At 31.8% G+C, this 15,804-nt stretch overlaps 1 protein-coding gene across 3 annotated transcripts in view; it reads left to right on the top strand.

Annotated features, from left to right (window-relative positions):
- LOC126739500 (nephrin) overlaps positions 1-15,804 on the top strand; it is an 835,262-nt gene that overhangs the window by 735,941 nt on the left and 83,517 nt on the right. For all 3 annotated transcript variants that reach the window (XM_050445213.1, XM_050445211.1, XM_050445210.1), the window contains exons 8-9: positions 6,766-6,896; positions 13,003-13,162. In XM_050445213.1, coding sequence (XP_050301170.1) covers positions 6,766-6,896; positions 13,003-13,162 — 291 coding nt within the window. The remainder of the gene's footprint in view (positions 1-6,765; positions 6,897-13,002; positions 13,163-15,804) is intronic.

Raw genomic sequence — 15,804 nt, 5'->3', positions numbered from 1 at the left:
TTGAACTAACACATAAGGTCAAGTCAAGGTCACGTCCAGGGTCACGTCTGAAGTCAAGTCAAAGTCACGTGAAAGATCAAGACAGGTTAAGTCGAAGTGACATCGAGGGTCACGTCGTAGGTCAAGTCAATGTCATGTGGAAGGTCAAATCAGGTTGAGTTGATTTAAGCACAACTAAGGGAATGAGAGCACTGTCAAAATTTGGAAATAAGTCACTTTTTGACGAAATTTTTGAGCTCAAAAATAGGCTTTAAAAATGCGAGATCTTGGCTAACAGGAGAAGTACGACCTTGCGGATGGTTTCGTTGGAATCACAGGGAAGAAACTAAAACAAAACCCTTGGAATTTTCCCGATAGGATCCATAGAAGCCGAGATATCCACTTCTCCAAAGTTTGGAATTTTTTACTTCTCGTTAAAAAAAAAAGAATAACCTGAAATGAAAATTGATCTATTTCGATTTCCAAATTACGATACCAGCGTCTTTTTCTTATCACCTACATCACGAAAACGCTTGCTATAATGGGATATGAGCTGAATTAAGGAAATGAGTGCACTTTAAAAATTCGGGAACAAAAAATTAGAATAAAAAAATGAAAACAATTTCCTTTTTATATCATGTAGTACATCAAATTTCAACGATACTGCGAATGCAGATGCTACTCAGGTATAAATTAACTTAAATATGTACCAAAAATAATTAAACTCTTCTTAAAGTAATTTCATTAATCCGAATGTATCTTTCCCCAAAGAGAGTTTTCTTTCAAAGGGAAACTTGAATCCCGTCATAATCATACGTCAAAGTAATTCCCGAGTTAATAAACGGCCACAAACGCGACCGTCATGCATTTTAAAAATTCAAGGACTTTCTTAAGTGGCCATCAAGGGACGATCCGACTATCCATATTTTAATTCCGACCCCCGACATAACGAGTGCTCTAAACTTCGAACTTTCGGTTGCATAAAGGAAAAAGCACTTTGGCTGTTTACGGTCCGTGTAAAAGTTATCAAAAGTTACTGTATAAAACGTCCGTTTAGTCAAAGGCAGGACCTTTTCACGACTTAATCTAATAAAGTTTAAAACTAGGAAATTTGTTTGGCAGCCACGTATGCGAGATATTCTACCGTATATATAATGGCCGACGAGCGGGTCTGGATTAGATGCTCCTTTTAGTTTATTACCGAGAAAAGTACCTTCATATAATAGGTTTCGTATGGAAATATTAGCAATTTTAAAATTTGTTGTATGTACACTCTCTTTCATTTTGAGGAAACTATTCTACAAAACACAACTTCCATATGAACCACAGGGTAATTTGGAGATTAAAGCATTCACCCTGATGCCATAATGGGATCAGTGTCATTACCAGATGAAGCCTTTAGGCTTCATGAGAATACTCCTGACTTCAAAATGGAGCGAGGTGTTCGGTAAGATGATGTTATCTCTCTCCCAAATTATTAACTAACCTTTTGGACTACATGTTTCAGCATACTAAGAACGAAAACTTTGGTATTAGCATCAATGACCAGAAGCTGACTTTGCTTTGCTTGCTACATCTTTGCTTTACCAAGGTGTTGAGTCTCTCTCTGAGAGGTAGGGTTCCGAATCCGGAGGTGAAAAGAAGAAGTGGAATTACGGATGCTATCGTAAGAATATCGAATATTAAATAAGGCTAAGCAGGCCACGTGACCAGAATAAACGATGTTAGATGAACGATAAAAATAATCGAATGGAGACTAAGAGATAGTAGTCTACTTCGCAGTAGACCGCCTAGTAATTCACGTTCACATCAACTGGATAGAAATGATGGTAATATTTACGGAAGGCTTATGTCCAACAGCAGACGACTATATTGCTGTTTGAAGATGATATGATGATGGTCTTTTTTCAAAATTAGAATGAAGTGAGTTCGCAGACCCTAAATCTCACCAAATAATGAGTCCTATTAGTTCTATAATAAAGGCAATATAGGAGTAGGTTGGTCGATAGTTGAAAGAAGACCTTTTAGTTGAAAGACATAATATATCGAAACTATACAGATGGACAAGGATAAAGATTTTATTATGTTATCATATGCCTTGCCTCAAAATTTTGGTATATGAATGTTTATTATTCAGACGAGATCCTATTTCTATTTCTAAGTAATTAGTTGAATTAACACTTTGATGATTCTATGATTGATTTATTTCTAAATTCAAGGTTAGGAGACCGGTAACGTAATTAGAGAATGGAACATACACTATTTTTCTGAGCTAATAGATAATAAATTTGTATTTAATTAGTGTATAATTTTTATTATGTTTTGTTCCACCTCTTTCCAAGTATCACCCTTCGTGTGATTATTTTTAGTTAAAGTTTAAGAGCCGCATTTTTTTATTTTATTTAATACTTCGATTTTTTAATTCAAAAATAACTGAAAAACTGGTTAAGAAGATAATGAAAATCTCTTCATCTAGATCAGTTTGGTTATAAAGTAAAAAAGAGTATAATTAATTTTTTGCTTTCTGCAACGTTTATTGATTACGATCTCGTAATAAGGTGGGGTATAGGGAAGATTGTAGGAGTGCATTTTGAGAACTACAAATATTCACTGCTCCCTCTTTGTGTATATTGGAAAATTTACTATTATATAAAAAGAGAGAGTTCGCTAGTACCAAACACGAAATAGGGGAGATCTTGTTCCAATCTACTGACATCAAAAGAGGTGTCAAACTCGTCCAGGTTATTGGATGAAATTTTTTAACTCATTTCCATAGGGACTCAAAGACCTAAATTACTGCAGATTAAAAAATGAAGTAAAAAATATTGTAATTGGAAATATATTTTATTCGTTTGATAAGTCTTTATCGCATTTTTAGTACTCATTATTAGTGTTAAAAATTGTGTTAGAATTTATATTTTAAAATTAGTACCTGTGTAACTGTTTTATATTTTAGTTTTTAGTTTTATTGTATTTTTTCTATTGACGTATGTATCAAACATGCATCAACATCACGAACATGAAAGAACTATTTGAATTCGATGATTGTTTTAAAAAACTGACCAAATAAATATTTAAATTATCTTAATAAATTAATGATTGAAGAAGGATGATGTACCTTTGAATCCAAAACTGAATCATGGATTTTTCTAAATAGTCCTTACAAACCTTCTTTCTTCCTCGTATTTTTCCCTAATAATTAGATAGAGGTAAACTCCCGCTGGAGCAAATTTTATTTAGTGTCTATTGAAATCGTTTTTTTTTCCCGTGATTTGTCATAAGCATAGAAATCTATTGCAAAAAGCATTAAGTAAACTGTCTTCCTGACTAATCATTTCATCAGAATTCAATAGACGACCAAAAATTTTCATGTACCAATAATTTTTAAATTTCTCGATACTACATTTGCTATGTTTCGCCAGGTAATCAATTAGTAAAGACTATTTTCTCAAAGGAGTATTTGTGTGGAAATTAGTGTCTCAGTTGCTTTTTATTAAATTAAGTGCAATTTCTCCAATACCAGGACTTTTTGGCTTCCGCGAAAGCTTTCCATGATACACAGTGTCGAAAGCCTTTGTTAAGCTATAAAAAATTAGAGTACTCTTTTTGACTGTGTCAATCTACAACTGGAAACGGTCTCTCATTTCTTTGACCTGATTGAGGAGGAACAACCCGTTCACCTTTGCCTGGTCTTGAGGCTTAAGGATTCTAAAATATGTTTTTCAGGCTGTACACGCCACCACATCCAGAGCCTCAGCAAATTTATCCTGATCCCTTTATTTGCTCAAAAAAAATCAAGATAATATAAAATACCCTGGAAAATATAAAAAATCATCCCCTATCACCAAGATGCTGGTCAAAAAGAGCAATATCACATAATTTATAAAAAGCAATAACACAAAATACAAAATCCCAAATTTCTATCTGTAGAACAGATTTTGTGTTTTGTGTTATTCCTTTTTATAAAATCTTGGAAAATATTAAAAAACGAAGAACAAAACTCTCTTAACGGCTTGGATTCATCTAAGAGTGACTGATGCAGCTTGACATCAGTCAAAGAAGAATTTTTTACTGCCTTGACAAAATTCTATAATAATTTACTTCTTCAACTGTCTGCTGAAAATACAAAAAGGAGTCAATTACCTGGAAAAAGTTTAACAAGAATACAATTGCTTAGAACACAATTATAAAAAAATAAAGTCTTTCAACTGATTGGAAAAAATCAAGGGACATAATCAATTTTCATCAACTGCTTAAAAGAAATCAAAGAAAAATTTAAATATCTGTTCAGTTTTCGTAAACAGCTTCGGTACGACGTTTCAAATACTGCAGATATTGCTTCCAATTCTGAAGGAAGATTAAAAATTATTCATTAGATTCATTGATCCTTCTTTTCCCTAATCATTATCTAAATTTATTATTCAATTACTCTCAATGATGCCATTTTTTAGCATAAAATCTCTTTTCTCAACTCTCCCAAGTCCTTCATGGTTGGTCCTGGTGTCTGGTGAAATTCCCATCATCATGTGTACACTCACAATGAAGCAAATATAACTCAATAGGTCATTAGAAAATTCCATCTCAGCCAACTTTCCAATTATATGTTATCAAAAGCATTACTACAATCATTATAGATGACCTCCACCTGAGAAAACTTATCAAATGAATCGTGTACTCTTATATACTGAGAGTATTTAATTACGATTAACTAGGTCTAGTCTCTTTTATTAATACAGATCGTTCATAACTTCCCTAGCCTCGATATCGGCAACAGTAGAGATATATCGGGTACTTTATACGTAAGTTAAATGAAGCTTTAAGCAGAAATGCATACAGTCAGAGTTCATCTTTTGCATATCACCTTCAGGATTTTTTTCAAGAATTCAAATAAAACCAAATAAAATTGAGGAGATTAATATTTCATAGCTAGATGTGCATGCCTATGCGTATAATTTTCGCTGAGAACGTTTCTTAATACACAAGAAGTCCTGCAGGGGAATTGCATTCTGCGTCAACAGCATATTCAGTGTCAGCCGCACTTGGTAGTTAAAAACCTGAATTTCAATGGACTTGTTCCGGAACGAGTACCTGTGGCGTCATCTAAATGCCGTACTGCAAAACAAACATTGGGGTCACCAAGCCATACCAATAGTGTGTTCGGTTTTTACGTTTATACTGTGGGACCATCCACCAGCCTTGAATTAAATGAATTAGGGTATACATTCACTTGTATAATAGTATTTTGCCAGACAGTCGGTACAGTTCGCTAACTAGCAGCTAATTATGCTCTATCTGAAAGACTTCATATGTCTCTGTTTAGTATCCAGGTGTTGCTTTAGAGGTGCAGAGATGCGTGTGTTTCTATTTATGCCCCTTTTTTAGAGGAACAGGCTTTTCAGACCTCAAAATAATTGCAAATCTTTACTGGAATCAAACTGCACAAATTAGGAGAGGCTATCAATAGATGTCAGGTGAAGTTCGAAATAAAAAGGGATGTCCGAGAGGGTTTCATCCTTTCACCATTACTTTATTATATTTACTTAAATAAAATATTCTCAGGCACCTTGGAAAACTGCTCTGAAGGAATGTCCATTAATGATGTAAGTATGAATAACCCCCGTGTCATAATCGCGAACTCATTGGGGGGTCTTCAGATCTTGCCTAACCATGTAGTAACTAATAGTGCAGAATTTGGATCAAAATTAAACATAAAAGCAAATTAAATGGGATGTTTATTAGTAAGAATCAGGTTGGGGGAGGTATTATTCTGCAGGTACAGAACCAAAAAATCGAAGGCGTTTAATCTCGAATAAATATCTTGAGTATCAGGTCAACGAAAACTCGTATGCTATGCAATAAATGAAGAGGACAAACTAGATCATCACTTCGTAAAAATGAAGTTCGTGTTGTGTTTCCGAAGTTGGGCTGTGGACTAATAGACGCTATATGTAAAAAGATGATAAAAAAAATCTGGAAGTTCTGCCATATAATCTATATTCTATTCTAAACAATTTGATCTGAAAAATCAACTTATCAACAAAGAAACATAGTGTAACGATATTGTAAACACCGAGAAACCAGCTGAGTTGATTCTCCGTCATTCCGGAATGACACAGGTGACATACCGCACGTCGTCTCGAAGGTCAGAAAATCTTCCGGAAAGATGGTCAGCCTAGTAAATAAGGAGCCGCGACGCCGCTAGGAGTCAATTGACAGTTCAGTCCGGAATATTGGCGCGAGATTTAATTCAGACATAAATAAATACGGTGAAAATATATATAGTAGTAAATAGTGTAAGAATGTAAATGAATTATTTGACTATTTTTGTGCAATCGAGTATTTAATTCACACCTATCGAACGCTACAATATACATTTCATCTCCACAATTTAATTGCAATTGTTTCTATAAACGATATAAATAAATAAAGAGCATAAACTGTTCAATGGCCAGGGACAATTCTCGAGCCGTAACAGGAATCCTATTATGCAAAGTGTACTTAACAGCCCCCGGAGCCGTTCCAGGGGTGGAATTAGGCCGCTTGTTATGGACATTTTGCGTTTCCGCCCCGGCCCTAATGGCCGAGAGTAAAATCGCACGTGAAGAAGGGTGGGTCGAGTATTAAACTCCGGGTCGTGCCCTTAATTAGTTATTTAAAAATTTCGGCACTCCGACGTCTGTTTTAAAGGGTTAATGATGTGCATTTTTACCGGTTAAGCTTGGTTTAAGAAAAATAGATTAGGTTTAAATTGCGACGGTAGATTGTATAATAGAGGTCTTTTTTTAGATGTTCCATTGGTCTCTTTGGAGTTGGGCAGTACTTTAAACGGCAGCACAATCAAGGAGGGAGTCGACGTTTATTTTGAGTGTAATATCAAATCGAATCCTTGGGTGTACAAAGTCAGTTGGAGGCATAATGTAAGTGCTGATTAAAACATACCTTAGAATTTTATATGTAGTGTAGTAATAGTTGTATATTCATATATAGGGGGTTGACGACCAATGGTACGTTAGCTGTATATAGAAAACGAAACATAACATTTTTCTAAAAATTTGGTAACCATGGTAACAGAAAATGCTTTATCTGTCTAAAGTATATTTAACACTGCAGCATTGCTGCTTAAATAGAAAAATGGAAACATCTTTGATTTTTTAAATAGAATATATATTTTTAGGAATTTCAATTCCCTGCTTCATTTTGAGTCTTTTCTAATTATTCTTCTCTATACCTTGAGCGGTTTTCGAGAAAAAAAAACATTTTCGTTTTTTTTTTGCTAAAAATCAAATTACGGAATAACTTAATGTTTATTTCTTAGCTATTTAAGTTCCTAAAAAGCTCACATTTTAAGCATTACTTTAAGAGACTATCTGGATTAACTTGTTACAGCCTGATTCAAACAACATTATAAAGGATCGTCGAAAATTAAATTAAAATCTTTCATTTACTAAAATGGCGAAAAGTTCATTTTTTTAAATGGAACACCCTATACTTTATTTTATATACAGTTAATAGTTAATACCTTTAATTTAATATTACATATTCCTATACCTAAGTAGCCGCGTTTTATAAATAAATACTTATCTTCATGAAATTTGATAATTTTAAACATTTTTTATTTTGTAAATTACTTAGTTTACTATAAAAATATTACAATGGTATAACAAATAACAGTTTTTATTTTACTGTTTTCAAAAAATATACAGGGCTTTGAAAAAAATATTTTTGGAGAGAGTCAATTTTTTCAAAATTTCACAAAAGACCCATACCTCAAAAACAAGGAGAAATAAAAATCTGAAAATTTCTGCACATATTCCAATGATAATTTCACTACACACCTATTTCAGCGTTTTGTAAAAAGTTTTTCCTAGGATAATTTAAATATAAAGTTTTGTCCTAGGATAATTTAAGTATACACATAGTTCAGCCATACCAAAAAATTTACAGAATTAAAAAAAAAACATTTATTGATATTTCAAAACATATAGATCAGATTTCAAAAAACAGTGGGAAATAAAGTTTGAAAATTTCTATAAATATTCCTGGAATAATTTGACAGCACACCTATTTTAAAGTTTTTAAAAAATGTACATAATTTTAGATAAGATTTTGGAAAAGTCAAAATTTTAACAAATTCCTATAACTCAAAAACCAGTAAAAATAAAATTCTGAAAATCTTTACACATATTTCTGGAATAATTTGACTATACACCTATTTCAGCGTTTTTCAAAAGAATTAACAGGGTTTGGAGAAAAAATATATTTGGAGAAATCGTTTTTTTTTTTTTTTAATTTCACAAAATGCCTAAATTTAAAAAACCAAAAAATTTTGCAAATATTTACACATATTCCTGATATAATATGAAAATCGATAAGTTTTGAGACAAAAAATTATTTTGCAAAGATCGATTTTTTTTCCAAAAATGTACATATCTTAAAAACCATAAAAAATAAAATTTTGAAAATCTGTACACGTATTCCAAAGATAATTTAATTAAGCGCCCATTTTAGCAGTTCTGAAAAAATGTACAGTTTTTAGGAAAAAAAATCAAGATTGTTATAGGAAAGTATGACAGGGAATCAATATATCTAAAAATAAATAGGGTTACCCATTTAAAAAATCAAAGGTGTTGCAATTTTTCTATATAAGCGGCAACGCTGCAGAGCTGAAATATTTTAGACCGATAGACCATTGTCTGTTACCATGGTTACCAAATTTAAAAAAAAAAATTTCGTTTTCTATATACGGCTAACGTACAATCGATTATCAATCATCCTGTATAAAAAATCTAGCATGCCATAAATTCGTTAAGGTTATAAATTTTTAATAAAGAAGGTATAGAAAAATGGTGTATCCATAGACGTTAATGAATAAATGCCACGCTAAGTGATAAATAAATAATTGAACTTGGTATTATATTAATGTAACGTCCTATACAGGGTGTTTCAGAACTATGAGATCAACTTCTGGGGGTTGTTCAGTGCAACAGAAGAATCCATTTGAGTATAGGAACCCATATCCGGAAATGTGTCACTACGCCACTAATTAATAATATATATTATATATTTTTTTAATAATATAGTGAAAACCCTGACAATTTCAGTGGCGGATCTACAAAACGAAACTGAAAATACTCCCTTCAAAAAAATGTACTAAAAAATATTCGCAGAAAATTTTGATGCTGATTACGGCAGTTCGGTATATATCCGTAAAGTGACAGATCAAACAGTGTCAAAAAAACTTTATTATTTAAATTTAGCACGTTTTTCAACTAAACTTTGTCGCACTATCTTTCTTATATCTTGCTGAGAAAGAAATTTATACAGGATGTCCCGGTTCATGTGGGAATTTTTTCGGATCTAGGTAGAACATCGAAAAATAATACCGAACGTTCCTATAAAAAAATTTCTTACAGGCCTTCTTTACGAAGATACAGCCTCCTAAAGGACGCTGCTGGAAATTGGTTTTTCATAAATTACTTTTAAACTACCCGGTAGAATTTAATAAAAATTTTAGGTGATGAACACTATTAGGGACCTCTTAAAATGACATCCTTAAAATACATTTACCTTGTTTACTTTACCAGGGGCAGACTAGGTTGTATACTTTAATGCGTATATTTTTAACACCCTGTATGTTAAAGTCTAAAAAAAATAAATTTGGATACCTTGAACCCTAGGCTAAAAAAAAGGTACTCCTGTTCATTATCGATAAAATGAACCGTTTTGGAGAAAAAAAACAATAAACGAGCCAATGTTTTTTTTTTAAATGAGATAAGTACGCCAGTTATTCAAAGACCAGAAAATTTCGATGTAAGTCATTTAATTTTAAAAAAAATACATGTTCCTAAAAATACAGTGGTGTCCTAAAAAATACTTTGACAAAATATTTCTTATTTATTACACGTTTATTTCTTTTTTGTTATTCTTAAGATAAAAACTAAACATAAAAAAAACTAAAAAAATAATGTAAACCAATTGTATTGTACCTGACTTATTTATCGGAATTTTTGCATTTTTGAACGCATTATTGTTACAAACGTTGCTATACTCCAAATTTAGCAAATACCTATCATTTAAACCTAATCTTTGTCAACATATTCATCCTTAATTTGATAATATTATTTCAATTTTTGTATTTTTTGGTAACTTTTAATTTAAATTACGTCAAAATATGGAGTTTACTTTTATTGAGTATCCAGATATGCATCTTATGTATGGTCTGGCGTCTTGCAATGTATTGGAAGCAAAAAGATTGTACGAAGAAAGATTTACCAATCGCATTATTCCGGATCAGAAAACATTTCAACGTGTTGATCAACGTCTAAGGGAAACTGGTAGGTTTCTGTTTTCCACTTAATGAGGTAATACTATTAAATTTCCTTAATGCAATTTTAGGATGTTAAAAAAAGAATAATGGTGGTCGGAGGAGAACAGTACGTATAGTGCAATTGGACGAAAATATTTTAGACGCTGTAGCTGACACTCCTACAACGAGTACTCGAAAATTAGCCGCTCAGCTTCATTCGTCCAAAACTATTGTACATATGTTACTCCAAGAACAAGTGTTATACCCATATCACTTACAAAAAGTGCATGAACTACTGTCCAGAGATTTTGCTCCTAGAATATACTTCGCAAACGGCTGTTAGATCAGCAGCGAAGTAACCCTAACTTTATCAGCACAGCATGAAGCAGGGTTTACCAAAAATGGAACTGAAAACTTACATAACTCGCATGTATGGGTTGATAAAAATCCCCGTGATACTATTATTTCTCATCATCAACATCAATTCCAATCAATAAATATCTGTGCAGGAATTATTGGCAATTTTTTGATCGGGCTATTTGAAAGGGCCATTGAAGGAGCCCCACCCCATTTTAGCCTTGCTGTAAGACACCACTTAAATAATACTTTTGAAAACCGTTGGATAGGTAGAGGAGGACCTTGGCCTCCTCAGTCTCCCGATCTAACGCCATTAGATTTTTATCTATGGGGTCACCTCAAAACCTTGGGGTATTCCACCCCAGTCGATACTCGGGAAGAACTGATCCAAAGAATTACATTTCATTGTGATAATATAAAAAACAATCTTGGGTTATTGTGGCGAGTGCAGCAGTTTTCGATTCGTCGTGCCCGCGAATGTGTTAGAGTTCACGGAGCCCACGTCGAACCTACTTATGAAGTTTTTAATAATTAATTCTTTATTGCTCGTATTGAAGAATTTAACTTTTGTTTATATATTTGGTTTTTGGCATTTTTTTGTAAGTTGTTTTTTCTAATTTAAAAACATACACTCATAATAGGTTTTTTTTAATTATTTTGTAAAAGTATTTTTTACACCACTGTATTTTTAGAAACATGTATTATTTTAAATTAAATGACTTACATCGAAATTTCTCTATTCTTTAAATAACTAGCGTACTTATCTCATTTAAAAAAAAATAAAAAATAAAACATTGGCTCGTTTATTATTTTTTTTCTCGGTTCATTTTATCGTTAACGAACAAGAGTACCTTTTTTTTCGCCTAGGGTTCAAGGTATCCAAATTTATTTTTTTTAGACTTTAACATACAGGGTGTTAAAAATATACGCATTAAAGTGTACAACCTAGTCCGCCCCTGGTAAAATAAACAAGGTAAATGTATTTTAAGGATATCATTTTAAGAGGTCCCTAATAGTGTTCATCACCTAACATTTTTATTAAATTTTACCGGGTAGTTTAAAAGTAATTTATGAAAAACCAATTTCCAGCAGCGTCCTTTAGGAGGCTGTATCTTCGTAAAGAAGACCTGTAGGAATTTTTTTATAGGAACGTTCGGTATTTTATTTCGATGTTCTACCTGGATCCGAGAGATTTCCCACATGAACCGGGACACCCTGTATAATATTTAATTATACAGTGTGTCAATTTGAAAATTTGAGAAAACAAAAATTCATCAGAAAAAATAAAATGCTCTTCTATTAAGTATGATAGCAAAGATTGAAATACTGTTTAAGAAAATCTAACTGAGTTTTAAATACAACAGTTTTCAAGTGATCCCAGAGAAAAAAATCGAGGGTTATTAGATCTGGTGATTTGGAGGGCCATTCTCACGCAACACATCATATAATTGTTATCGTTAAATATATATTCATTTATAATAAATAGCATATATATATATAAATATTATATATAAATAATATATATATATATATATATATATAAAATTTAAATAAACATACTATGTTAGTAGACAAACTAAGAGAATGAGAAGAAGGAAGTTAATATTGTAAAGCTGAATTGCTGAATCGATATAATTTTGTATATCATTTATGTTTTACATGATATTTTTAATTATTTTTAAACACCATCTCATTTTACCCGACCAGGTGTGCAAAACGAGATACTTTTTTTTAAATACTACTTTTTCTAGGTTATTATCAAGATAATGATAAATAACCATTGTTTGTCATAAAAAAGACAGTAGCATAGTTAGTGAGTATCGGGGCAAAACACTTTAAGGATACCTAAAGTGTTTTAGGCAACTCTCCCCTATGTATATTCTGCAGATATACCTTGACCATATACGGTTAATAAATATACCAAAACCAAAAATTTACCAAAAAATCGTTGAACAAATATATATACAGCGATAATAATAAATGTTATGTTGCTTAGGTGGATACCTGTTTTACAGATTTCCTAAAAACTTACAAACTCTAAAAAAGTTGCTAAAATATTTAAATGTTTATCAGAATTTCTTTTTCTATACTAAACAATAATTGACACAGACATTTGAAAATTTGCATACAGATACTTTACTTGATTTGATTGGATGCCTAGTTTAGCATTTTTGAAAGTATTGAAAAATTGTTAAGAAATTAGGTTTTTGTTCCCCAAAAATTGTTATAAATTGTTCATAATTCAAAAAGGAAAATACTGAAAATTCGTATAAAAACCCTTCAAATTGATATCTATTTCAACGTTTTCCACAAAGTTGACAAGTTTTTAAAAAATTATTAAAGAAATATGTATTTTTTAGGGTAAACAGCTTTACAATAACCTAGCAGCCGGTACAATAGTGAGCAATCAAAGTTTAGTGCTTCAATCCATCACCAGTAGCAGATCCGGCCATTACACTTGCGTAGGACATAACCAAGAAGGAGATGGTGAAAGTAATTCCGTGTATTTAGACGTTAAATGTAAGTTAATTGATTTTTAAATAAAATTTCATTCGCTATAAAACGAATGCCGCACCGTTGCGAAACAAATAGACAATTTAAAACGATTAAATAAAATCCGGTGTGCAAACACCAGTCGATCGTCGGTAGCCATCAATCATTTTTTTCGATGCCGATCAATCACATAATGAAATATACCGTCGAAATAGAGGGGTGAAAAAAAAGGATTCGGGAAATATAATTTGTTTTCAGAAATTATATGCAGTTTAATCGCTCGGTTATGCAGTCGAGTTTTATGCTGCGGAATTTTTATTTCTTTTATTTTTAATATGAGCTATACTTATATAGCAGCTGACCAAAATAAAGGGACCATATTCTTCAATCATGTCTTTAAAAAAATGGTTTGTATACAGTGCTTTCATTTCAAAAAAAAAAAAAAAAAAAAAAAAGCACGTCAAATTAGATATACAGGGGGACGTTTAATTATGCATTTACTGAAGTTCTGTCAATCACCTCCTCACCTCCAGCTAACCTCACTTTAATATGTCAAATGGGAACCCCCATCGTGTGATACATCATAGTAAGGAGCGTAAAATTCTCTATTTAACGGAACCAAAAAAAATGAAATCGGTAAATGTGTAAGCAAATAGTTAGCGAAAATGTCTAGAAATAATGAATATTTTATTTACGCCAAATTTTGGTATTTTAAATGAATACTTTTAGTGCGGTACCTACATCATTTTAAAATTCTTAAAATAGATCATCAAAAAAAAAAAAAAATACAAGCAATTTAGAAGTTAAAATGTGTGGTAACAAACAGTACATTTAGTTCAAGCAAATTATTTATTTTTTTAAGTAAAGAATGTGTACCGTTATTTGCGAGAAAAAAGAGTGTCTTCAAATTTTTTGCAAAAATCCTTGCAGTCTTATAATGTTGTATGTGTATTTATTTCACTTATATTTTTTGCGAAACCTACCTAATAGGTACAAAAAAACACTGCAATACCTTAAGGCGTTTAAAAAGCACGCGATTTATTATTGTTAAAACTGTCAGTTTGACGCGTGCACTTTTTCAGTTTTAGTTAAAACAGTAAGTTAATAAAATGGTGTATACGCTAGCCGAAAGAATAGTAATAATTTTTCTTTATGGAGCTCAAGATTGGTGTGCTCGCAGAACCGCGAGAGCATTTAATGAAAGGTATCAATATAAAAACGTGAGCCATAAATACGCATTAGAATTGATACGAATTTGAAGAGACGGGATCGATTTGCAATAAAAAAAAATTTGAAAATAGAGTTGTCGATGAAGCATGCCAAGTTAAAGTACTAGGACAATTTGCTATGGATCCAACTTTGTCTATACCAAAGGCCGTAAAACTAACAAATATTTCCACTGGTTCCGTACATAAAGTTTAAAAAAAAAAAGTTCTTTCCTTATAAAATTCATTTTCTTCATGAACTCGGAGAAGATGATTTTAATAGGAGAATTCAATTTTGTGAGGTGATGTGCCAGTGAATTTACGACGATTCCCACTTATTGAAGAACATTTGCTTCAGTGACGAATCGACCTTTTTTTTAAATGGCCTGGTGAATAGACATAACTGTAGATACTGGGATAATGAAAATCCGCATGTTTTTCGGAAAGGCCATACCCAATATCCCCAAAAAATTAATGTTTGGGCAGGAATTTATGGGAATGAAATAATCGGGCCATTTTTTTTGGAAGAAAATTTGACTGGCGAAATTTATTTAAATCTTTTAGAAAATGCAATATACCCTTCCATCGTCCAATCTATGGAAAATCAAGTAGATCAACATGGAGCTACAGTGGCGGCCAGCTAATTAAAAACGACACAAAATTTAATTTTTTTGGAAAACCATTTTATGCAGTTTTACGAATGATATTTATTTATAAGGGTTAGACATATTAAACACATTCTACCATAAATCAATAGTAATCTATTCAAAAATCTAGGAAAAAAAAATTTTTACAAAATTAATGGACAACAAATTAAAAACGAATTCAGTATTTTAATTTTACACCAAAAAAATCAGTATTTGGTAGGATATCCTTTAGCTTCTTTTATTGCTAGACATCTTCTTTGCATAGATTCTATTAAAGTTTGACAGCGAGTAATTGGGATGGAATACCAAGCTTCTTGAACACCTTCCACTAGTTCGTCCATGTTTTTAAATTGCTTTGGCTGAATTATTCTTAAAAAAAAAAAAAAAAAAAAAAAAAAAAAAAAAAAATACTTTTATTACCATTCAAAATTATTAAACATTATTACAGAATATACGAAACAAAATTCCATGAATATACAAATAATTCAAATTACAACAATTTGTTTGGTAATCGGAGTGCAACGCGATTTTTATTAAAAAAAACCGGTACACATGCAAGTACATAGATTACTTGTACATGTGCTGTACAACCCGTGTTCCTAAATAAACTATTTTCTAAAAAACGTAATATTATATATTTACAATAAGGTCCATACCAGAATCAAAAGGGACAATATGTGCATTTTACAATGATCTAGCGAGTGGCTATGAAGCTGGGCAAAAAGAAAAACAAAAAAAAACAAAAGAATCCAAAGACGAGCGAGAACGGTATAGGGGCGAGCACGAAGGGTAGATAACAGGCGAGTGAGAATTTAAT

The sequence above is a fragment of the Anthonomus grandis genome, chromosome 8 (genome assembly GCF_022605725.1).
Source record: "Anthonomus grandis grandis chromosome 8, icAntGran1.3, whole genome shotgun sequence".
Taxonomy (NCBI): domain Eukaryota; kingdom Metazoa; phylum Arthropoda; class Insecta; order Coleoptera; family Curculionidae; genus Anthonomus; species Anthonomus grandis.
Note: the sequence above shows the minus strand (reverse complement) of the source record. Positions and strands in the feature narration are given on the sequence as shown.